At 42.4% G+C, this 26,268-nt stretch overlaps 1 protein-coding gene across 1 annotated transcript in view; it reads left to right on the top strand.

Moving 5' to 3' along the window:
• The window catches only part of enox1 (ecto-NOX disulfide-thiol exchanger 1), a 77,314-nt gene extending 51,903 nt beyond the window's left edge, over positions 1-25,411 (top strand). Inside the window, exons 7-14 of the mRNA XM_055151130.1 lie at positions 910-1,016; positions 7,009-7,126; positions 7,349-7,581; positions 9,566-9,643; positions 15,685-15,741; positions 17,911-18,010; positions 23,695-23,780; positions 25,280-25,411. Coding sequence (XP_055007105.1) covers positions 910-1,016; positions 7,009-7,126; positions 7,349-7,581; positions 9,566-9,643; positions 15,685-15,741; positions 17,911-18,010; positions 23,695-23,780; positions 25,280-25,411 — 911 coding nt within the window. The remainder of the gene's footprint in view (positions 1-909; positions 1,017-7,008; positions 7,127-7,348; positions 7,582-9,565; positions 9,644-15,684; positions 15,742-17,910; positions 18,011-23,694; positions 23,781-25,279) is intronic.
• Positions 25,412-26,268: the final 857 nt, after the last annotated feature.

Raw genomic sequence — 26,268 nt, 5'->3', positions numbered from 1 at the left:
AAATCAGGATTAGACCAGGTCTAAAAACTAGGACTAAATCAGGAATTAGACCAGGTCTAAACTAGGACTAAATCAGGATTAGACCAATTCAAAACTCGGACTAAATCGGGATTAGAGTAGATCTAAATTATAGGACAAAATCAGGATTCGAGCAGGTCTAAACCAATAAATCAGGACTAAACTAGAATAAACTAGGATTTACTAAAATTACCCAAAGTCTAACCCAGGAATAAACTAGGACTACCCAAGGACTAGAACCAAACCAAAGATTAAAATCAAACTAAATTAGGACTAATCTAGAACTAAACCAGGATTAATCCAGGACTAAATTAGGACTAACACGGTACTAAACTAGGATTAAACGAGGGCTAAACCAAGTCTGAACCAAGTCTGAACCAAGTTTAAACGAGGACACAACTTGGATTTACCCTGGACTAAACCCTGTGTAAACTAGGACTGTTCAATGACTAAAGGTGTAAATTAAGAATACAGAGTGACCAGAGTAATCCAGGACTAAACCAGGTCGAAATTTAGACTAAACCAGGGCTAAACTAGACCTCATACATTAGAGGTGTCAGCTGCATTACTTTCTGTTTCACAAGTGTTAATGGAACAAGAATCTGTTAATGAACATCTGTCCAGTACAAATCACACACAGCCTTTTGTTAGTTTTTTTTTTTTTTTTTTAATAACTGAAATAATGGAGCTCACATCTGTCTGTCTGTAATTATTTGATTTTTTCATTGCATAAGATTGCGCCTAGAGCTCCGTCCACAGAGCACCAAAAAACATAACACAGTATCATAGTACGAGTCTAAACTGCAGGGTCACTGGTGGTTTACGTAACAGGATGTGTAAATCAGTCCATTGTTTGAGTTTTGGTTGAATTCCTGTTCTCTCTTTCTGTAGTTGAGCAGATCTGCGGCGTGTTTTCGGCTGCCTCGAAACAAAAGGCCTGGGACCACTTCACCAAAGCTCAGCGCAAGAACATCGAGATCTGGAGGAAGCAGTGTGAGGTGAGCACTGCACAGTCTCAGATTATGGACAGGCCTCATGTGAAAGCTCTGAATCTCCACAATCTTGACCATTATGTCCAACGGTTTTGTAATAAAATAATAAAAAATAGTATGAGATTTGACGAACATATAGTACCTTTATTTTCTAATGCTGCCCCCCCTCTCTCACTCTTTCACTCTCTACCTATCTACTGTATCTCTCCCCCTCCCCGTCTCTTTTTCGCTCTTTCTCCCTCCCCCTCTCTCTATCCTCTCCTTCTCTCTCCCTTGACATCTCTCTGTCCCTCCCACTCTCTCTCTCTCTCCCTCTGTCCTTCTTTCTCTCTCTTTCTCTCTTCCCTCGCCATCTTTCTGTCCCTCCCTTTCTCTCTCTCTCTCTCTGTCTCTCTGTCTCTCTCTCTCTCTCTCTCTCTGTCTGTCTCTCTTTCTCTGTCTCTCTCCTGTGTCTGTCTCTGTCTCTCGCTCTCTCTGTCTGTCTCTGTCTCTTTGTCTTCTCTCTGTCGTTCTCTTTCTAACTGTCTCTCTGTCCCTCTCTCTTCCTCTCTCTGTCTGTCTCTCTGTCTCTTTGTCTGTCTCTTTGTCTCTCTACCTCTCTCCCTCTCTCTCTGTCTCTCTCTCTCTCTCTCTCTCTCTCTGTCTATCTATCTATCTCTCTGTTCCTGTGTCCCTCTCTTCCTCTCTCTGTCTCTCTCTCTGCCTCTCTCTCTGTCTCTCTCTTTGTTTGTCTCTCTGTCTCTCTCCCTCTCTCTGTCTGTCTCTCTCTCTCTCTCTCCCTCTCTCTGTCTCTCTCTCTGTCTGTCTCTTTGTCTCTGTCTCTCTCTCTCTCTCTCTCTCCATCTCTCTGTTTCTGTGTCCCTCTCTTCTCTCTCTCTGTGTCCTTCTCTGTGTCAGATATAGGATGAGTTGGACAGGTGTGTGTGATCTGTGTCTCTGTCCCTCTGTCTCTCTGTTTCTCTGTCCCTCTGTGTTGGCTGAGTTGTTGGACAGGTGTGTGATCCGTGTCTCTGTCCTCTCTCTCTGTCTCTCTGTCCTTCTCTGTGTCAGATATAGGATGGTTGGACAGGTGTGTGATCCGTGTCTCTGTCCTCTCTCTCTGTCTCTCTGTCCTTCTCTGTGTCAGATATAGGATGAGTTGTTGGACAGGTGTGTGATCCGTGTCTCTGTACGTCTTCTCTTGAGCAGAGAGCGCTGCACTTCCTGAAAACCGCTGCCATGGAAACTATGATTTCCAGGGTTCACTTTTAATAATTAAACACGAGTCGTATCCAGCCGACAAACAGGGGAATACAGCGTGTGTGCTACGAAATCTATCTGTCAGGAAAAAAGAGAGAGAAAGAGAGAGGGGGAATACAGTGTGTGTTAGGATATCTGTCAAGAAAGAAGAGAGGAGAGAGAAAGAAAAAGAGGAGAGAGGCAGAGAGAGAGAGGAGAGGGGGAATACAGTGTGTGTTAGGATATCTGTCAGGAAAGAAGCAAGGGGAGCGAGAAAGAGAGGAGAGAGGGAGGAGAAAGGGGAGAAAGGAGAGAGGAGAGGGAGGAAAGAGGGGAGGGAGGAGAGAAGAGAGGGAGGAAAGAGGGGAGAGAGAGAGGAGAAAGGGGAGGAAGCAGAGAGGAGAGAGGGAATGCAGTGTGTGTTATATCGGTCAGGAAAGAAGAAAGGAGAGAGAGAAAGAGATGAGAGAGGCAGGGAAAGAGAGGAGAGAGAGGAGAGGGGGAATACAGTGTGTGTTAGGATGTCTGTCAGGAAAGAAGAGAGGAGAGAGAAAGAGAGGAGAGAGGGAGGAGAAAGGTAGAAAGGAGAGAGGAGAGGGAGGAGAGACAGAGGAGAAAGGGAGGAAAGAGAGGAGAGGGAGGAAAGAGGGGAGAGAGAGAAGAGAAAGGGGAGGAAGGAGAGAGGAGAGTGAGCAGAGAGGGGAGAGAGAGGAGAGAAAGGAGAGGAGAAAGGGATGAGAGAGGTGAGAGAGAGAGGAGAGGGAGGAGAGCGAGGAGAGCAAGGAGAGAGAGGAAAGAGAGAAGAGGGGAGAGGGAGGAGAGAAGGAGGGAGAGAGAAGGAATGTGTTATGATATGATGATATCTGTCAGAATAGTGAGAGCGGGGGAGAGAGAGGAGAGAGGGAGGAAAGAGAGGAGAGAGAAAGAGGGAGGAGAGACAGGGAGGGAGAGGGGAAAGAGAGGGGTACAGTGTGCGTTCAGATATCTGTCAGAAGTGTGAGAGGGAATGAGGGGAGAGAGAGGGAGGAGAGAGAGGGGGAAGGAGGGAGAGAGAGAGGGAATACAGCGTGTGTTATGATTTGATAACTGCCAGAATAGTGGGAGTGAAAGAGATGGAGGAAGATGGAGAGAGGAGAGAGAGGGAACAGTGTATTCTGTGATACCTGTCAGAAATGTGAAAACTGGATGAAAAAGAGAGGGAGAGAAGGAGAAAAGGGAGAGAAAAGGTAGGAGGGAGTGTTACGATATATGTGTCACATACATCGTATAAGGATATGGAGTAAGACAGTGCAACGTCACTCGTAACGGAGACAAGAAGTAAAAAAGAAAAAGAGAAACAAGGAATAATGTCAAAATCAAATACTCCAAGGACTAGGGCTGTTGACTAGTTAAGAAGTTGCAGATACGATACATACCTCGATACATAGGCCACGATATGTTACATATCTCGATACATAGGCCACGATATGTTACATATCTCGATACATAGGCCACGATACGATACGTATCTTGATACACAGGCCATGATACGATACATAGGCCACGATACTATAGATAGCTTGATACAGCGAGCATTCAATTTGATACGATATATTTCGAATCGATTCGATACAGTTCGATAAAAAATAAAGGCTAAATCATGACTGTGAAACTAAAAGTCTTTGCTCTTGCAAATGAATATGAAACACACCATTTTAATACAAAATAATTTAGTAAAATATATCGCCAAGAGTATTTTTTGGTGTATCGATACAGCAGCCCACGATATCGATACTATATCATCACATTAAACAATACGATATATCGATATTTCAGTATTTTTGCACACCCCTACCAAGGACACAGAGATGAACACTTCGATCTCTTTTCTTTTTTTAATCTCAGAGCTGTCACTGTTTTAGGATTTTCTTCTGGTTTTGTCCTGGTTTGAGGTGTTTGGTCCAGGTTTAGTCCAGGTCTAGTCCAGGTCTAGTCCAGCTTTAGTCCAGGTTTAGTCCAGTTTTGGTGTGTCGTGTGTGATTAGAGTCTGAGTCCGGCTCAGCTCAGTTTGAGTTAAAGCCGTGTGTGTGCTCAGTGTCACTGTGGTAAGTCTGTCTCTATGGAAACTGCATTCATCAAATCACTTCTCCTCCTCTCTCTCTCCATCTCTCACTCTCTCTCTCTCCTCCTATCCTCCTCCTCTCTCTCTCTCCTTCATCATTTTATCCTTTTTTTCTCTCCTTCTCTCTCTCCTTTCTCTCTCCTTCTCTCTTCCTCCCACTCTCTCCTTCATCATTGCATCGTTTTTCGCTTTCTCTCTTATCTTACACTACCCTCTGTCCCTCTCTTTTCTCCATCTTTACCACTGCTCTTCTCTCTCTCGCCTGTCAATCCGCTACTTACTCTTTCTCCCTCCCACTCTGTTTCTCTCTCCTTCTCTTCTCCTCCTTTCTGCTTCCTCTCCTACTCCCTCCACTACCTTCTCTCTCTTTCTCTCACGCTCTCTTTTATCTCTCTCCATCATTTCATCATCCTTTCTCTCTTTTTCTCTATTTTACAATACCCTCTCTCTCTCTCTCTCTCTCTCTCTCTCTTCACTATCTTTATCACTTCTCCCTCCTTTTCTCCTCCTCCCCACTTTCCCTCTCATCATTTCATCCCTTTTCCCTTTCTCTCTTCGCTCTGTCCCGTCCTCTCTCTCCTCTGTCTTCATCACCACTATCCTCTCTCCCTCCCTCTCTGCTCTCTCTCTGTCTCTCCCTCTCTCTCTCTCTCTCTTCTTCTTCTCTCCTACTCCCTTCTCTCTCTCTCCTTTCATCATTTCATTATTTTTCTCTTTCTCTCTTATCTTACTCTACCCTCTGTCCCTCGCTCTCTGTTCTCCATCTTTACCATCTCTCTCCTCTCTCCTATCACTCTACTACCTACTACTCTCACTCTTTCTCTTTCCCTCCCTCTCTCTTTTCTCTCCATTATTTCATCATTTTCTCTTTCTTGCTTATCTTACACTACCCCTTGTCCCTCCCTCTTTCTTTCCCATCTTTCTCTCTCCTTCTCTCCTCCTTTCTCTCTCCTTTCACCATATCATCATTTCCTCCTTTTCTCTTTCTCTCTTACACCTTTTGTCCCTCCCTCACCATTTCTCTTCCTCTCTCGTCTCCGTTCTCTCCGTCTCTCCTGTCGTTCTTTAGTAAAGCACAGATCTGATGAGAGTTCTAATAAAGTGCTGTACATATTCAGACGTTCACACACAGAAAAACTCTGAGCCATTAGTGACTGAAGACTCTCTCTCTTTCACACTTTATTCTTACATTAACCAAATCAGTAAACGTGAAGAGTGTCTAAGTATCCACTGGCAACAAACCAAACCTCAACGTGATCATAGCAACTAACTATTCTACTGGAACAAGAAGGTAGTACCAGTCAAGTCTGTGGAGAAGCAAGCCCACTTACAGTCTGAAGGTTTAATGTATTTTTGAGCTCTAAACACACTTGGACAGAGAGGTGAGAGAAAAGGTAAGAGAGTGTTATGACATATACTGTAGGTGTCACATAGAGTATATAAAGAAGTGGAGTAAGAGAGTGCAGCGTTGTTCACAGTGTTCAGCTCCAGTCAAATCAGGACAAACAGAACAAAACAGTTTTTACCCAACAACCATTATTTCACTAAAGGTGCTACCAGAGCCTAGTTTTGACGTTTTACATGTATGAAAGTTGATGTGTCTGACTGGGATATGTGTGGCTGTGTGAGGTTTTATGCACTTTTTTAAACGTCCACAGTGACTCTATTCATGGACGCTTTTTATCTTTTATTTATCGCTGCCTTTGCTCACCGGTGCGGCTCGGTGAAGCGTCAGCAGTGATGCGCTCGTTGTATCGAGCCGTTGTGGTGAAGAGGGAGCTGAGGCGAAAGGTAAAGCTCTCGATTTACCGCTCAATCTACAGTCCTCCCCTCACCTATGGTCATGAGCTTTGTGCAGTGACTGAAAGAACAACATCACAGACACAAGCAGCCAAAATGAGTTTCCTCCACGAGGTGGCTGGGCGCTCCCTGAGAGATAGGGTGAGGAGCTCGGTCACACGAGAAGAGCTCGGATTCAAGAGGAGCAGTCTCCCTCGGGTGGTGTTCTGGGCATGTTCCACCTGGAGGAGGCCCCAGGGAAGATCCAGGACAAGCTGGAGGGACTATGTCTCTCAGCTGCCCAAAGAACACCTTGGGGTCCCCCTGAAGGAGCTGGAAGAAATGTCCAGGGTCAAGGAAGTCTGGGAGTCCCTGCTTAGACTGCTGCCTCTGCAACCCAGCCCCGGATAAGCGGAAGAAAATGGATGGATGGACCTTTGCTCATGGAGCCCTATGAAGAGTATAATACCAAGGATCGTGACATTGCCCAGTATGGCACAACCAGGGCCCCACCCTGGAGCCAGGCCTGGGGTTGGGGGTCAAAAGCGTGCGCCTGATGGCTGGGCCTTTGGTCTGTGGGTGCAAAGAGGACTAGGTGGCAGTCGTGGTCAGAGGCCTCAACAACCTAGTCCACGAGCACGAGGGGACTACCTTTCACTGGACGAGGACTGTGCGTAATTTTGTTGTATCTGTTACGGTGACAAATAAAGATATTCTTCTATATTCTAAATGAAGCTCTTTGGAGCCAAGTTCTATATTAGCAACAGGAATTTATTTATGGACACAATAGCAAAATAAAAAAACAGGATCATGGTGTGGGTTAATATGAAAATTTTTAGACCAAAAATGTCTGAAATATTACTCAGTGGGACTTTAATGTTAGGTGATGTTGTGTTTCAGGAGTTGAGGAACGCCCACAGTGAGGAGGTGATGGGGATCAGAAGAGAAGAAGAGATGGAGATGTCTGACGAAGAAGACAATGAACATCTGTGTAAAAGGATCTGCACGGAGCAAAACGGTACAGGAATCTAACCCTCAACCTCTGCTATACCAACTCTTGTGTGAGCTATGTGGCAATCTAACAGTCGGAGGTTGAGTCTGTTGTCCCTGAACCAGTCTGGGTGAAATGGGAATTATTAGTCTCAGAAATAACTTAACTTAAGTGAAATACATTTGGGCATTTTCAAGATTTAAACCCCCTGATGGATGCACTGACCTTTGACCTTTCTGTTTGTTCCAGGCGTGCAGAGCCAGGCCTCTCTGCGTGAGGAGAACGACTCCCTCCGGTGGCAGCTCGATGCATACAGGAACGAGGTGGACCTGCTGAGGAGAGAGAGCAGAGCCAGAGGACCCGAGGAGGACCAGGGACTCAACCAGGGACTCAACCAAGGACTAGGACTAAACCAGGGACTGAACCAGAACCCAGAAGCTCAGATACAGCAGCTGCAGCAAAGCATGCACCAAATGCAGCAGGTAACAATAATGAGTAGTACCTTCAGTTTTTTTCACAAGTTCTTCTATACTTAGTCTTTATTTGGCTGTTATAGAGTTGTGCTTTGTGAGTGAAAACAATAAAGATCTAGAAGAAAACAGTAAAGACAAACAGCTTTTTTTTTAAGTACATTCTAGTGTTAAAATGGCTGTTATTTGTTGTATATTGTATATATAAAACAATTCTTTTGTATATTGTTGGCAGTTATCACAAATGTCTACCCTTTTTATCACAATATTATTGTTGTTTGTCCCATCCCTAGTCTTTATTGGTACTGGATTTTCTTTACTACTTTACCATTTACCCACAGAGTAGAGCTGTGCGATATGAAGCAAAAATCTCGATATATTTACGATATATATTTCAATATGTGTACAGGAAAAATAACCCCCCCAAAAATGATTGCAAAACCAAATATGACAAATTCCACAAGGTCTTTTTTATTGAAGTGCAAAGAGGTCGGTTGTTCACATAGGAACAAAGTGCTTCTGTGACATTTACAAAAAAAAATTATATACTTTATAATAAAATAATAAATTTAACTATAAAATTAAGGAAGACATAGTACATATTTCCTCAACTCCAAAACTCAACTCAAGCTCATCTGTGCATTATAATCTCTGTTAACCAAACAATAACCAGAACTATGAAGCTCAGGATGTTCCTTATTTTAATAGATCCGTGTTCCTCACCAGAGGTAAGGAGCTCTGAGGTTTCCCACAATCCACTGCACAGATCAAACCCAATGTTTCCAAACACTGTTGTACAAGTTTTACACTGCAGCAGATTATTCATTAAAATAAATTTCTGCATAAATAAACTTTACATGACTAAACTTTACAACATATAAACCATAACCACTATAGAGCCACATCAGCCATTTGAGATTATGATGTGTTTAATGCAGCTTTGATACATTTGTTTATGTTTTACAAAAACAAAAGTTAAAACCACATGGCTCATTTACATAAATGGTAAACACTGAAAAAACAGGTCGCTCCTTGTGCACTGATGTGTCAGCTTCTGTCAGACTAAAGGACATGACTCAGTGGAATATAAGTGTTCTCTCTGTGACAGAGGATGCTGATGCCTGTCTGTAAATGGTGGAAAAGGTTTGTTGTGCTGGAAGCTTTGGTTGACACCAGTTTTTGGCATTCACTGCAGTAGTGAGTAGTGAATGAGAAAACATACGAGGGGAGGGGTAACAAAAGCAAGGAGGCGGGGGTGAGCACTGAGAAGGCAAACAAGCAAAGTGGCAAAATAAGAATTCAATATAAGCCTTACAATGGATATATACGATATGTCAGAATCCAGTTTGTGTTTAAAAATATCTTGATATATTTAAAATATAAAGATATCGCCCTTAACACAGAGTACATTTTATTTGCACTAGTCCTTGTTTAGTTGATGCTGTTTATTTGTTTAAAAGCGTGTCTCTCTCCCCATATCACTTTAGTTTCTGAATATCCGCTCTCTTTTTCTCCACAGGCTCAGAGTTCAGCCTGATTTGACTCTTGTCTGTTTCTATTAGAAGTGACAGGAGTGATGGAACAAGCCACCAACAGAAACTCTCTCTCTTCCTCTCTCCTCTCACTCTCCACCCCTCTCACTCTTTCTCTCCACCTCTCTTTATCTCTTACTATTTTTTTCTTTCCCTCTTCTATCTCTCTATTCTCTGCTTCTCTCCTCTTACTCACTCTCTACCCCTCTCCATCTCTTTCTCTTTTTCCTTCTCTTGCTCTGTCTTTGCTCCCTTTCTCACCTCCCCTTTCACTCTCTCTCTCCACTTCTCTTCGACTTGAATTTCAGATCTAACCCAGTAACCCAATAATCTTTAAAACTAAAGTTAAAGATGCACCATGTGACTTTCCTGAAACAATCACATCTCCATGGAGACGAGCAGGTGTCCAGAGAAGTTCCACAGTCGTCCGTTTGAATGATGTTCCTGTGTGTTTTGTTTTGCAGCAGTTGTTGAGTCTCCAGGAGCAGCTGAGGAGCCGAGAAGACGAACTGGAGACGGCGAGAGAAGAACAGAGAGTCCTGGAGAGAGAGGTGACTAAACCAGGACTAAACCAGGACTAAACCAGGACTAAAACAGGACTAAACAGGAAACAGGACTAAATCAGGACTAAAACAGGACTAAACCAGGACTAAAACAGGACTAAAACCAGGACTAAACAGGACTAAACCAGGACTAAACAGGACTATAAACCAGGACTAAAACCAGGACTAAAACAGGACTAAACCAGGACTAAAACAGGACTAAAACAGGACTAAAACAGGACTAAAACAGGACTAAAACAGGACTAAAACCAGGACTAAAAACAGGACTAAACCAGGACTAAAACAGGACTAAACAGGACTAAACCAGGACTAAAACAGGACTAAACCAGGACTAAACCAGGACTAAAACAGGACTAAACCAGGACTAAAACAGGACTAAAACAGGACTAAACCAGGACTAAAACAGGACTAAAAACAGGACTAAACAGGACTAAAACAGACTAAAACAGGACTAAAACAGGAACCAGGACTAAACAGGACTAAAACCAGGACTAAAACAGGACTAAAACAGGACTAAAACAGGACTAAAACCAGGACTAAACAGGACTAAAACAGGACTAAAACAGGACTAAACAGGACTAAACCAGGACTAAACCAGGACTAAAACAGGACTAAAACAGGACTAAATCAGGACTAAACCAGGACTAAAACAGGACTAAACAGGACTAAACAGGACTAAACCAGGACTAAAACAGGACTAAAACAAGGACTAAACCAGGACTAAAACAGGACTAAAACAGGACTAAAACAGGACTAAAACCAGGACTAAACCAGGACTAAACAGGACTAAAACAGGACTAAATCAGGACTAAACCAGGACTAAAACAGGAACTAAAACCAGGACTAAACAGACTAAAACCAGGACTAAACCAGGACTAAACAGGACTAAACCAGGAACTAAAACAGGACTAAACCAGGACTAAACAGGACTAAACCAGGACTAAAACAGGACTAAACAGGACTAAACCAGGACTAAAACAGGACTAAAACAGGACTAAAACCAGGACTAAAACAGGACTAAACCAGGAACTAAACAGGACTAAAACAGGACAAAAATCAGGACTAAAACAGGACTAAACCAGGACTAAAAACAGGACTAAAACAGACTGACTAAACAGGACTAAACAGGACTAAAACAGGACTAAAACAGGACTAAACCAGGACTAAAACAGGACTAAAACAGACTAAAACAGGACTAAACCAGGACTAAAACAGGACTAAACAGGACTAAAAAACAGGACTAAAACAGGACTAAAAACAGGACTAAACAGGACTAAAACAGGACTAAAACAAGACTAAAACAGGACTAAACCAGGAATAAACTAGGACTAAAACAGGACAAAATCAGGACTAATACAGGACTAAAACAGGACTAAAACAGGACTAAAACAGGACTAAACCAGGACTAAAACAGGACTAAACCAGGACTAAACCAGGACTAAACCAGGACTAAAACAGGACTAAACCAGGACTAAAACAGGACTAAAACTGGACTAAAACAGGACTAAACCAGGAATAAACTAGGACTAAAACAGGACAAAATCAGGACTAATACAGGACTAAAACAGGACTAAAACAGGACTGAACCAGGACTAAACCAGGACTGAACCAAGTTTGAACCAGGACTGAACCATTACTTAAACAGGACTAAAACAGGACTGAACTAAGTCTAAACCAGGACTAAAACAGGGCAAAACCAGGACTAAAACAGGACTAAATCAGAACTAATACAGGACTAAATCAGGACTAAAACTGGACTAAAACAGGACTAAACCAGGAATAAACTAGGACTAAAACAGGACAAAACCAGGACTAATACAGGACTAAAACAGGACTGAACCAGGACTGAACTAAGTTTGAACCAGGACTGAACCATTACTAAAACAGGACCAAACCAGGACTGAACCAAGTCTAAACCAGGACTAAAACAGGACTAAGCCAGGGCAAAACCAGGACTAAACCAGGCCTGAACTAAGTCTAAACCAAGACTAAACCGGGACTAAACCATTACTAAAACAGGTATAAACCATGACTGAACTAAGTCTAAACCAGGCATGTCCAAACTATGGCCCGGGGGCCAAATGCGGCCCTCAGATATTTTTTTCTTGGCCCTCAGGCTTCCAGGTGAATTGGCCCAAATTGCCTTGATCAATGAAAAGTAAACTTTTACTGCAAGTTTTTTGAAAATCTACCTTGATAAAGCCAATTTTCAATATTTAGTGTGTGGTTTTAAGGATCTTAGCATGAATAAAGACTGATGGTTCATTCTAACATGTTTAAACATGCACATATTTCAGTTATTCGCTGTACTGAGCTCTAGTCTACGGCCCACTGCTTCATTTGTGTTTAGATATGTGGCCCTTGATGAAAAAAGTTTGGACACCCCTGGTCTAAACCAAGACTAAACCAGGATTAAACCAGGACTAAACCAGGACTGAACGAGGACTAGACCATGACTAAACAAGGAGTAAAGCAGGACTAATCTAGGACTAAATCAGGACTATCAGGAAGACTGGAGCAGAAAGAAAGGCATCTGTAAACAGAATGTGAATGTAGTGACCACAGTAAGTGCTCTGGCAGCGAGGAAAAGCCACTCACAGTTCATAACTGACAGACATAATGCAGTATTCATCATGATTGACTTGTGTGAATATGTCTCCAATTCTACTGTTTTCAAAACTCTTCAGTGTGTGAGCTATGAACAAAACAAAACAATACTCTAGACCAATGGAGAAGAGGAGGGGGAGAGGGCCAGAAGAGAAGAGGATTGGAGAGGAGAAAGTTAGAGGAACAGAGGAGGAGGTCAGATGGAGCAAAAGAGAAAGTCAAACGGAGCAGGGAAGAAGGTCAAACGGGGCAAAGGAGGTCAGATGGAGAGGAGGAGGTTATATGGAGCAGAGGAGAGGGTCAGATGGAGCAGAGGAGGGTGTCAGAAGAAGCAGAGGAGAGAAGAGGAGGAGGTCATATGGAGCAGAGGAGGAGGTCATATGGAGCAGAGGAGGAGGTCAGAAGAAGCAGAGGAGACAAGAGGAGGAGGTCATATGGAGCAGAAGAGGTGGTCAGATGGAGCAGAGGAGAAGGTCACATGGAGCAAAAGAGAAAGTCAAACGGAGCAGAGAAGAAGGTCAAACGGGGCGGAGGAGGTCGGATGGAGAGGAGGAGATTATATGGAGCAGAGGAGAAGGTCAGAGGAACAGAGAAGGGTGTCAGAAGAAGCAGAGGAGAGAAGAAGAGAAAGTCATATGGAGCAGAGGAGAAGGTCAGAGGAACAGAGAAGAGGGTCAGAGGAGGAGAGGAGAAGGTCAGAGGAGCAGAGGAGGGTGTCAGAAGAAGCAGAGGAGAGAAGAAGAGAAAGTCATATGGAGCAGAGGAGGAGGTCAGATGGAGCAGAGGAGAAGGTCACATGGAGCAGAGGAGGAGGTCAGACAGGATAGAGGAGGTCAGATGGAGAGGAGGAGGTCAGATGGAGCAGAGGAGGAGGTCATATGGAGAGGAGGCTCATATGGCGCAGAGGAGAATGTCAGGCGGAGCAGAGGAGGAGATCAGATGAGGCAGAGGAGGAGGGAGGTGATGTTGTGAGTGTAGCACTAATAGCAGCAGAGGCTCATGTTACAGATCTATGCAGCAGCTGTAGACCTCATCAGACTAAGAGACTACACGGATAAACAAGGCCAAACAATATCCAGGTATTAGACTGAGCCATTAAGTGCAATAGACTAAACCAGGTAAGAGCAAACCAGGACAGCAGGCTTGGAACACAATCAGAGCTAAAAAAAAACCAAAAGTATCGACTCAGAACCAAACCAGGATGAAACCATGATTGCACCAGAACTAAACCAGGTATTTTAAGTTAGACGTAACCAGAGCTAACCTAGGATTAAACCAGCGTTTTACTCCAAGTGACTAGTAAAAAATGATTCTAAACTAGGACTCAACCAGAACTAAATCAAGGTTTGAACCAGAACTAAACCAGGACTAGACCAGGATTAAACCAGGACTGAACCAGGATTAAACTAGAGCTAAACTAGGACTAAACTAGGACTGACTAAACCAGAACTAAATTACGACTAAACCAGAACTAAACCAGGACTAAATCAAGGTTTGAAACAGAGATAAACTAGGACTAAACCAGGATTAAAGCAGGACTGGATCAGGATTAAACCAGAGCTAAACCAGCACTAAACCAGGATTAAACAAGGACTAAACAAGGACAAAACTAGGACTAAACAAGGACTAAACCAGGACTGAACTGCTACTAAACTGGGACTAAACCAGGACTAAATCAAGGTTTGAACCAGAACTAAACCAGGACAAAACCAGGACTGAACCAGGACTAAATTAGGACTAAACCAGAACTAAACCAGGACTAAACCAGGACTAAATCTAGATTTGAACCAGAACTAAACCAGGACTAAACCAGGACTGAACCAGAACTAAACCAGGATTGAACCAGGACTAAACCAGGACTAAATTAGGATTAAATCAGAACTAAACCAGGACTAAATCAAGGTTTGAACCAGAACTAAACCAGGATAAAACCAGGACTAAACCAGAACTAAACCAGGACTAAATCTAGATTTGAACCAGAACTAAACTAGGACTAAACCAGGACTAAACCAGAACTAAACCAGGACTGAACCAGGACTGACCTGCCACTAAATCAGGATTAAATCAGGACTAAATTAGGACTAAACCATAACTAAATTAGGACTAAACCAGATCTAAACCAGGACTAAATCAAGGTTTGAACCAGAACTAAACCAAGAGAAAACCAGGATTAAAGCAGGACTGAAACAGGATTAAACCAGGACTAAACCAGGAATGAACTAGGACAGAACCATGACAGACCCAGGACAGAACCAGGTCTAAACCAGGTCTAGAGCAGAGAGCAGACACACACAGTGGTCAGTATGAAGCAGCTACAGTGTGTTTTTTGATGGGCTCGGTGAGGCGGTAAATGGGTCACTGGTCTTGAATGGCACAGCTGCATTAGAACACAACAGAGCTTTCAGTTCACGGATAAAGGTTTATACTGGAACATTTTCAAAGAACAGACATCTCCCTCTGCTCCTTTGCTGTGGAATAAACAGGACTAAACAAGGACCAGAGCAAGACTACAAAAGGACCAACCCCGGACTGAAAAAATGTCTGTGAAATAAGACTGAACAAGACTAAACCAGGACTATGCAGGACTAAACCAAAAGGACTAAACCAGGACTAAATTGGTTCTGTGAAATTCCTAAACCAAGTTTATAATATCAAAATCAGGACTAAACCACAACTACAATTCAAGAGCACTAAATCAGGACTAAAATAAACCACTGCTACAAAAACCAAAAAAAAAAAGAGCTAAACCAGGACTATACGAGGACTAGACCATGACTAAACCAGGACTAGACAAGGACTAAACTAGAACTAAACCAGGACTAGACAAGCACTAAACGAGAACTAAACCAGGACTAGACAAGGACTAAACCAGAACTAAACCAGATCTAAACCAAGGCTAAATCAGTAGTAAATCAGGACTAAACCAGGACTAAACCAAGGCTGTACCAGGACTAAACAGGACTAAACCAGGTACTAAACCAGGACTAGACAAAGATTAAACCAGGACTAAACCAGGTCTAAAAGACTAAACCAAAACCAAAGGACAAAATCAGGACTAAACCAGAACTAAACCAGGACTAAACCAAGGCTAAACCAGGACTGAAACAGGACTAAACCAGGTCTAAACAAGGATTAAACCAGATCTAAACCAAGCCTAAACTAGAACTGAACCAGGACTAAACAGGTCCAAACCAGGACTAAACCAGGACTAGACAAGGATGCAGGTGTTAAATAGACTTCTATTCTCTTTGTGATCAGCTGCTGAATAACAATATGAAGTTTAAACCAGGTCTAAACCAGGACTACACCAAGTCTAAAGCAGGTCTAAATAAGATCTAAACCAGGACTTAAAGACTTATAGACCTCAGTATTTTTGTGTTAAATAAACCTCTGTTCTCTCTCTTCTCTCCCAGCTGCTAAACAACAGTGTGGAGACTGTGGAAAGCACCAGTTCTGAACTACAGGACGAGGTACAGTTCACTCCACTGCACTGACACAACTGTGACAATATAAGACAACAAATCCTTACAACATACACCACAAACTTTACTATTTCTATTCTATTGTATATTTCAAAATTAATAAAATTGTCTTCATAATTCAGAAGAACAGAATGGCAGCCACACCTCTGTCTATCTCAATTCAAAACATATCTAAGATAATATGAGCATATATGGAGGATTAACAGGCATTTAACATTGTAAAGGTTCTATACTTTATTGAAAAGCATGTCTGAATAATTTAGCGATCTCTCCCAGGCCCAATTCAGACCTTCCTTATGGTTAGCTGTAAGATTCTGTAAGATAATTGGCCTCCCACATGACAATTCTCCATAAATATACAAAAACATAATACAAAACGACACACTACAACAGGGGTCACCAAACTTTTTTCTCTGGGGGCCACATTATGGCTCCTGACTGTGACGGGGGCCAGGGTCGGGTCAGTCGTATAACAGAATTGTTTGACCATGACGACGCAGATTATGTTCTTTAAAAACCGATACGCTTTCTTTACATATCAGACAAACGGCACGGTCCTTACACTGAACAAAAAATAATCGGTCATCCCCTGTTCTTTGAAAACTTGACACTCTCTGTGAAGTTTTTGTACATTAACACAAGTCATTTTGTTGTTCTTTACTGCACTACAGAACTCTGCACAGGTGTTGACTCTCGCTGTTTGAACTTGAGTTTGTCACGTGACGAAAATTCTGCAGCAAATGTAAATACGGCATATAATTATTTAAATATAAATACAAATACTTCATATAAATATCCTTTTTTAATTGAAAAAATGAACAAAATACAAGATGCACACGTGTTATTATTTGACAAAAAGTAGTTAGGCCATGACAACTTTTGAGGATTGCCTCATAGGGCCAGTTCAAGTAGTGAAGGGCCAGTCAAAGGGGCGTGGCGGGCCGGGAGTTGTCCCGCGGGCCATAGTTTGATGACCCCTGCACTACAACTTGACAAACCCGATACGATGTGCAGTAGCTTCATTACCAGAGCCAGTGTTGGGGAGTAACGGATTACATGCACCACAGTTACGTAATCAGAATGCTAATTATGAGTAACTGTATTCAGTTACAGTTACTGTTTCAGTGAGTGGTAATTGGATTACAGTTACTTTGTTGAAATAAATGGATTACATGGAGGTATTTTCCTTTCACATTTTGGGCTAAATCCTTTTTTTTTTTTTTTTTTTTTTTTTTTCCTTCAGTATTACCAGTCCTTCCTGGACACTAAACCAGGTCTAACCCAGGTCTAAAACCAGGTCTAAAACCAGGACTAAAACCAGGACTAAAACCAGGACTAAATCAAGACTAAAACCACGATTAAACCAGGACTAAAACCAATACTTAACCAGGATTAAAACCAGGACTAAAACAGAACTAAAACAGGACTAAAACCAGGACTGAAACCAGGACTTAACCAGGATTAAAACCAGGACTAAACAGGACTAAAACAGAACTAAACCAGGACTAAAACCAGGACTGAAACCAGGACTTAACCAGGATTAAAACCAGGACTAAAACAGAACTAAACCAGAACTAAAACCAGGACTAAAACAGAACTAAACCAGGACTAAAACCAGGACTAAACCATGCTGTGCGGACCGTGTCTCCTCCTCCTCTTCTCTCAATAATACTTTTTAATTTGGTTAAGTAAAGTCTGGGCTTTTTATTTTTTTTTAGCAGACAAAACATCTTATGTTACGGTATTCTAGTCTTTGCTTCTCTACAGCAAATCAAGTAATCCAAAGTATTCAGATTACATTACTCACTTTAAGTAATTTAATGGATTCCGTTACAAACTACATTTTGGGGTATGTAATCTGTAATCTGTAGGGAAATACATTTTAAAAGTCACCTTCCCAACACTGACCAGAGCACAGGTCAACTGTAACGTGATAGCGCGTGAAGGGAGAGCGACTTTTGATTCAGAGCGTCAAAAATGAAACTGAAACTTATAAAACATGTTAAGCTTTTCCAGCGAATTGAGTCTTTTCAAAACAATAAAAGGTAACATGGTGATCAAATCGAATGTTGTGTTAGCAGTTAAAATGCCATAGAAGTGGGGTATTAACATCCTCCTCAGCTCCTGTCATGTGTACTGTCATGTTTTGGCCCATAGGTGGTGAGCGGCTGTGTCCCGTGCGTGTCCCCGAGTCGAGAGCGCAGAGGAGAGGGGAGGAGAGGAGGCATCGTGTCCGAGAGAGAGGCCCTGCTCCTGGGTAAGTCTGCTTTCGTCTGCTCCCTCCTCCAGACTCTGCAGACTTCAGTGTAAGAGCCTGTATCTCTGAGCTGGTCTAAAGTGTCACATCCGTCTCTTTTAGTGACTCTCACAAACTCACATGAAAAAATAGCCACGCTCTTCTGTGTGTGAGCTCCTCTGTCACTGCTGTGTAACTCCAGCTGACCAAAACACAAACAGACATTTACAGTATTTTTATTTTATATTCCAGTATAAACAGCATTTCCCTTTATTAACCAGTTCTCATTAACAAACGACCTGGTCAATACAGTCAATACACAGTGTTGGGAAGGTGACTTTTAAAATGTTTTCCCCTACAGATTACAGATTACATACCTCAAAATGTAGTTTGTAATGTAATCCATTAAATTATTTAAAGTGAGTAACGTAATCTGAATACTTTGGATTACTTGGTTTGCTGTAGAGAAGCAAAGACGAGGAAATCATAACATAAGATGTTTTGTCTGCTAAAAGAAAATAAAAAGCCCAGACTTTATTTAACTAAATAAAAAATAGTATTGATAGAAGAAGTTTAGTCTTGTTAAATCCTTTTTGAGACATAGTTTAGACCTGGTTTAGTCCTGGTTTAGTCCTGGTTTAGACTTGGTTTAGTCCTGGTTTAGACTTGGTTTTAGACCTGGTTTAGACCTGGTTTAGTCCTGGTTTAGTCCTGGTTTAGACCTGGTTTAGACCTGGTTTAGACCTGGTTTAGACCTGGTTTTAGTTTACCTGGTTTAGACCTGGTTTTAGACCTGGTTTAGACCTGGTTTAGACCTGGTTTAGACCTGGTTTAGACCTGGTTTAGACCTGGTTTTAGACCTGGTTTTAGACCTGGTTTAGACCTGGTTTTAGACCTGGTTTAGACCTGGTTTAGACCTAGGTTAGATCTAGTTTAGTCCTGGTTTAGACCTGGTTTTAGACCTGGTTTTAGACCTGGTTTAGTGTCCAGCAATGAGTGGAATTACCAAAAAAAAAAAAAAAAAGGGATATAGTCCAAAATGTGTAATCCATTTATTTCAACAAAGTAACTGTAATCTAATTACAACTCACTTCAACAGTAACTGTAATTGAATACAGTTACTCATAATTTGTACTCTGATTACGTAACTCTGGTACATGTAATCTGTTACTCCCCAACACTGTCAATGCATTAAAAATATACAAATGTAACATCATATCACACATTAGACTGTTTACAATAGAAGAGCTTTTAAAACAGGAGCTCTCATCACATACTACATCTCTTAAGGAGGATTTAAATGGATTCAGTAAATGTCTGTTATTAAAACAAATGGAGACATCACTTACTCATGGTGCATTGGTTTGGTGGATGACTGGTTAGCACTTTGAGCTCACAGCAAGAAGGTTCTGGGTTCAACTCACAGGTTGGTCAGGCCTTTACATCTTTTCTGTGTGGAATTTGCATCTTCTGCCTGTGTCTGGAGATGGGTCCCACTGCTCCTGATAGGTTTAACCCAGAGACACTGATGAACAGTACAAATGCAGGTCTAACCCAGAGAGACTGAACCATAGGTCAAATGCAGGCTCACCCAGAGACACTGAAGGTTGGGTCAGATGCAGGTTTAACACAGAGACACTGGAAGAAGGGTCTAACCAAGAGACACTGACAGATGAGTTAAATGTAGGTTTAACCCAGAAACACTGGAAGATGGGTCAAATCTAGGTTTAACTCAGAGACAGTGAAGAATGGGTTTAATCAATAAAACACTGAAAGATGGGTTAAATACAGGGTTACCCAGAGACACTGAAGAGTGGGTCAAATGCAGGTTTAACCCAGAGACACTGAAGGATGGGTCAAGTGTAGGTTTAACCCAGAGACACTGAAGGATGGGTCAAGTGTAGGTTTAACCCAGAGACACTGAAGGAATGGGTCAAATGTAGGTTTAACCAAGAGACACTGGAGGTTGAGTCAAATACAGGTTTAACCCACAGACACTGAGGGGTGGGTCAAATGTAAGTTTAATCAATGAAACACTGAATGATGGGTCAAATGCAAGCTTAACCCAGGGACACTGAAGAATGGGTCAAATGCAGGTCTTACCCAGAGACACTGGATGATGAGTCAAATGCAGGTTTAACCCAGAGACACTGAAGAATGGGTCAAATGCAGGTTTAATCAATAAAACACTGAAGGATAGGCCAAAAAACAGGGTTACTCAGAGACACTAAAGGATAGGTCAAATGCAGGTTTAACACAGAGACATTGAGGAATAGTTGAAATGCACGTCTAACCCAGAGACACCGAAGAATGGGTCAAATGCAGAGGATGAATTATAAGACGATTTCAAACTTGTCCTCTACATTCGACTCCCCCTTTTCTCACTTGTGGGTTACACTCGTGAGGAGCAGTGTGGGGCACGTGCAGACCCACAGAGCCCACAGCCTGAGTGGAACAGGACCCCGCTGCTGTGAGGTGAAGGTGCCACACTCAGGCTTTGTGTTGAAATGAGTGGAAGGAAAATGTAATTAAATGAAAGTCTGTTGGTTGAATGCAGGACTAAAGGCTGCTCTGTCGCCTTGTCTAACCTTACGCACTCCCATCTGTCTTCTATTGTCTCCCCTCTCTCTCTCTCTCTCTCTCTCTCTCTCTCTCTCTCTCTCTCTCTCTCTCTCTCTCTCTCTCTCTCTCTCTCCTCTTTCTCTCTCACTCTCTCTCTCTCTCTCTCTCTCTCTCTCTCTCTCTCTCTCTCTCTCTCTCTCTCTCTCTCTCTCTCTCCCTCCTCTATTATCTCTCCACTCCACCCTCTCTCTCTCTCTCTTTCTGTTGTTCTCTGTCTGTCTGTCTCCCTCTTCCTCTTGTATCTCCCCCTCTCTCTTTCTCCTTCTCTCTCTTATCACTTCTCCATTCTTGCTTCTCTTCTTCTACTTACTCTAACACACCTCTCCACCCCCCCTCTCTCTCTCTCTCTCTCTCTCTCTCTCTCTCTCCTCTCTTTCTCCCCCCACTTGCTCTCCTTTCTCTCTCCTCTCTCTCTTTTCCTCTCTTTCTCCCTTGTCTCACTCTCCTTTCTCTTTCCTCTCTCTCTCTGCACCTCTTCTCTCTCTCCCTCCTCTTTCTCCACTGTCTCCCTCTTCTTGCTTTCCTTTCTCTCTCTCTATCCCTCCTCTCTCTCCCGTGTTTCGCTCTCCTTTCTCTCTGCTCTCTCTCTCCTTCTCTCCTTTCTCCCTCTCTCTCTTCCTCCTCTCTCTCTCCTCCTCTCTCTCCCTTGTTTCGCTCTCCTTTCTCCATCTCTTCCTCCCTCCTCTCGCTCTCCTTTCTCTCTCTCTCTGCCCTCGCCCCTCTCCCTCTTCTCTCTTTCTCTCCCTCTTTCTCTCTCTCTCTCTCTTCTTGCTCTGCTTTCTCTCTCCCCCCTCCCTCCCCTCTCTCTCCCTCTTTTCGCTCTCCTTTTTCTCTCCTCTCTCTCCCCTTCTCTCCTTTCCCCCCTTCTTTCTCCCCCTATCTCCCCTCCCTCTTCATCACCTCTCTTCCTCACCTCCCCCTCCTCTTTCTCTCCCTCCTCTGTGTGTCTCTCGTCTGTCCTGTGCCGTGTGCGTCTAAACCAAATGAAAATGGATGAATTGAATGGAGGGCTGGTTACACTTGGTTTTTCTGTGGGGCAGATTTAATTTCACGTTGTATTGATTTAAAGGCCCCTGGAGTCATTAGGAAATGAGATGAGAGGGGCCGCTTTGTCTCCGAGACGCTTCAACTTTTGCACCATCTCTCTACTAAATAAACATTTGGTGGATTTCACTATTTAACAGATATCGCACTATAGAAAATGAACTTAAAAGTGGTGCTGGAAAGTCAGAATTTTCAGGTGAAATTTGTTGTTTAACTGTCAGATTGCAGATTTGTTGAGGACGGTCGGTGTGTAGCACTGATGCTCCAGACGTGCAACACAAATTCCCTAATGGGCATTCCTCTAATGTGTAATCAACCAATCAGAAAGAATTTTGCACTCTTCCGCTTTTTCGCTTCTTCTTGGCAAAAGTCTACACTGTGTGTGGTCGAAGCAAAGCGGCAACATTTGTGTTTCACGAGAGGTATCTGACCCACACATTGACAGCTATGCTTCCCCTTCTTATCTGTGATTGATAAAAATGACATGAAAACAGTACTGCAATATGTTCATGTCCAAAATATATTGCATTGTACAGCATGCCCAAGTACATCGTTACATAAGTATTTATCATAAAGGCAGTTTTTTCATATCCAAATGATGCACTCACAGCAGTAGACCTACTGATGTGTTGAATGTACTGAAGGAAGTAGGAACTACAATATAGTTTTTTTTTGTTTGTTTGTTTTGTTTTGTTTTTGGAAGGGGACATAAGCTATTTTAAGAAGTAAAACAATGCACTGCACAACCCAACATTTTACTACGCAACGTTCAGTGGCGGCTTAGCATTTAAACTTGAAGTTCCTGGTTTTACTACTCGGTTCAGTCATAAACAATAATACATCTATATCTGGGCCCGGTCAAGCAGAAGTAAACAACAAGGCCAAAAATTCAAGTTAATGCATCTGATATAAAATGTATTGAACAGATACATATGTACTCTAGTTTATGAAACTGTTGACCTTTTTTCTGTACCATTTTTGGTTCTAAAGTTCCATACGTTTTAAACAGACCATGTATGAAACATGGAACAAAAATTATTTCCCAAATTTCAAAGACCTGCAAATCATGTAAATAAATGGATGTATTTCATCATATCTTGTGTTATTCCATCTTTGAACTGTTGATGAACATACATGATTTAAAAAAAAAAAATTATTTAAAATGATAAAAATTAGCTTGGAAGGACTGACATATTTTATAGAAATAGTTTCCTTTCATTTTGAAGTAATATTAAAGTATTCGGAAGAAAAAAACTGACAAATTATGTAAAATAATGCACCTTCTACTTGTTTGCACAATTTTCCCTCTGTTACTTTTCCCTCCGTTACTTTTCCCTCCGTTACCATGACCTTTCTTAATAAAAAATCTCATGACTCAAAAAGTAAGAGGTTTTTCAACCTAATCTTGTACCATATGGTAGAAAACTATATGAAGCAAATATTCAAACCAGTTTGTTAAGGATATGTAAGTGAGAACCAAGAGTTATCACTGTTTGGATTTATTGCCCAAAAAGTGTTGAATATTTTATTCCCTCTGTTAAGGACATGAGTTTTTAAATTTTTTGTCAACAACTTGACAGAATCTCACAGGTTTAACTTGACCCTGTTGGAGTGTAACTCTTTCCTACATTCTGATACTTTACTTATTTCAATAGTCCCTCTAGTTTCTGAATAAGAGACATTTGAATGTAAAAAATCTGCCCCTGTTTCCCTCCGTTACCACTTGACTGGACCCATCTACATCTGTACATGTCTACAGGTTCAGTGCTAATGTCAATGTATCAGTCTTACTTGACATACAGTATATGTTACACCAGATGTTGACAGCTCCTCGTGGAAGGAGAAGAAGAAAACGGGAGGTGTTCCTGTTTAGGGAACAAACACCTATTTATGTTCAGCAGACCGATGATATTGGATTTGTTGATGGTTTATGACTCATATTTCTGTAATTAATGCTCTAATTACTTCTCTAAACCTGGAAAGTTACACAGTATATCGTTTCGACTGTTCTGATTGGACGACGCTGCTCTCTTCTGCAGGTGTCATGTCCACCTTCCTCCATGTCCATCCGTTTGGAGCCAACCTGGAGTATCTGTGGTCCTACATGCAGAGACTGGACTCTAAGGTGAGGTTTGAATGAAGTCTTTTGTTTAGTCCGGGTTTAGTTCTGGTTTAGCCTCGTTTAGTCCTGATTTCATCTTAGTTTAGTCCTGGTCTAGTCCTGGTCTATTTCTGTTCTAGTCCTGTTTAGTCCTGGTGTGACTTTGGTGGTTCAGCCCTGGTCCAGCCCTGATCTAGTCCTAGGATAGTGCTTGTTTAGTTCTTGTTCAGTCCGTGGTTTAGTCCTGGATTAGTCCTGGTTTAGTCCTCATTTAACCCTGGTTCAGTCTTGGTTTTAGATCTCTCTCTTCCTGTCGTGGTTCATCTGTGGTGGTTTAGCCCTGGCCTAGCCCTGATCTAGTTCTAGGATAGTGCTTGTTTAGTCCTCGTTCAGTCCCTGGTTTAGTCCTGGTTTAGTCCTCTTTTATTCCTGGTTCACTCTTGGTCTTACCTCTCTCCCTGTAGTCCTGGTTTATGTCTGGTGGTTTAGCCCTGGTCTAGTCCTAGTATAGTACTTGTTTAGTCCCTGGTTTAGTCCTCATTTAGTCATGGTTTAGTCCAGGTTTATCTCTAGTTTAGTACTTGTTTAGTCGTGGTTTAGGGTTAGGGTGTTTAGTCCTCATTCAGTCCTTTGTTTAGTCTTGTTTTTTATCCTGGTTTAGTCCTGATCTAATCCTGGTTTAGTCCTAGTTTAGTTGTGGTCTAGCCCTCATTCAGTACCTGGTTTAGTCCCTGGTTTAGCCTTGGCCTTGATCTAGACCTTGTTTAGTACTGGCCTAGTCCTACTTTAGCCCTGGTTTAGTCCTTGTCTATTCCTGTTTTATTGGTTTAGCGCTGATCTAATTCAAGTTTAGTGCTTTAGTCTTTAGTCATTGTTCAGTCTCTGTTTTTGTCCTGGTCTCGTTCAGGTCTAGCCCTGGTCTCGCCCTGGTTTAGCCCTGGTTTAGTCCTGGTTTAGACCTGGTTTAGACCTGGTTTAGATCTGGGTTAGTCCCAGTTTAGGCTTGGGTTTGTCATGTATTCCTGGTTTAGCCTGGCAGTCCTGGTTTATTCCTGGTTTAGTCCTGGTTTAGCCCTGGTTTAGTCCTGTTTAGTCCTGGTTTATCCTGGTTTATTTAGCCCTGGTTTAGTCCTGGTTTAGTCCTGGTTTATTAGCCCTGGTTTATCCTGGTTTAGCCCTGGTTTATCCTGGTCCTGGTTTCCTGGTTTAGCCCTGGTCCTGGTTTACTGGTTAGTCCTGGTTTAGTCCTGGTTTATTCCTGGTTTAGTCCTGGTTCAGTCCTGGTTTAGCCCTGGTTTAGTCCTGGTCCTGGTTTAGTCCTGGTTTAGTCCTGGTTTACCCTGGTCCTGGTTTAGTCCTGGTTTATTCCTGGTTTAGTTTCCTGGTTTTCCTGGTTTATCCTGGTTTTCCTGGTTTAGCCCTGGTTTAGTCCTGGTTTAGCCCTGGTTTAGTCCTGGTTTAGTCCTGGTTTAGTCCTGGTTTAGTCCTGGTTTAGTCCTGATCTTGTCTCTCTCCTCTTCCAGGTGACGGGGGGAGAGTTGGAGCGCCTGATGCTGCGTCTTCCCTCCATGTTCAGGCAGGAGCTGAGCGGAGTCGGGGCCAATCTGGAGAAACGATGGAAGTTCTGCGGCTTCGATACGCTGGGGTCGCCATGACGACAAACTCACGCACACACCAAAACAAACTCAATATGAACTTATAATGAACTACAGACGGTGTGTGTGTGTTATATGAGAGACTGAGGATACTGCGGGAGTCAGAATTCTATCATGATCTTTGAATTTCTTTACAGGACGGTCCGAATCCTGCTTGTCTTCATGGAGATGTTAATGTTCCTTAATATGGCATTAAACTATATCTTGCATTTGTTTCAGTACAGCGGTCCCTCGTTTATCGCGGGGTTACGTTCTAAAAATAACCCACGATAGGTGAAATCCACGAAGAAGTCAACTTTATATTTTACAATGATTATATCTGTTTTAAAGCTGTAAAACCCCTCACTACCACACACTTTTACATACACATATTTCAGACAGGACAGGTGCAACCCTTTTTGCAGCCTTTTTAAAATGTATTGCTGCTGTCGTCCTTTTGTTATTTTCCTCCTTCTTTATGTAACGAACTGAAGATTCATTTATTGCATAATGGAGCCCTACAGCGCAGAGTCCTGCACGGGTCCATCTTTAGAGACCCGCACCCACGCAGTACAACACCACAGTACAGGACCGCACCCGCCCGTTAACCCGAGATTATATCAAACTTTTGCGCTGCATACACCACGGACTGAACCAAGACTAACCCAAGATTGATTCCAGGACTGAAGAGGAGGACTAAATCAGGACTGAACAAGGACTAAACCAGGACTAAATCAGGATTAAACCAGGTCTAAACCAGGACTAACCCAGGACTAACCTAGGACTGATCCCAGGACTAAAGAGGAGGATTAAACCAGGATTGAACTAGGACTAAACCAGGACTAACCCAGGACTAACCTAGGACTGATCCCAGGACT

This window comes from Boleophthalmus pectinirostris, unplaced genomic scaffold (assembly GCF_026225935.1).
Source record: "Boleophthalmus pectinirostris isolate CB_2022bp ecotype Guang Dong unplaced genomic scaffold, ASM2622593v1 HiC_scaffold_1, whole genome shotgun sequence".
Lineage (NCBI taxonomy): Eukaryota > Metazoa > Chordata > Actinopteri > Gobiiformes > Gobiidae > Boleophthalmus > Boleophthalmus pectinirostris.
This window is presented reverse-complemented; position numbering and strand designations above follow the sequence as displayed.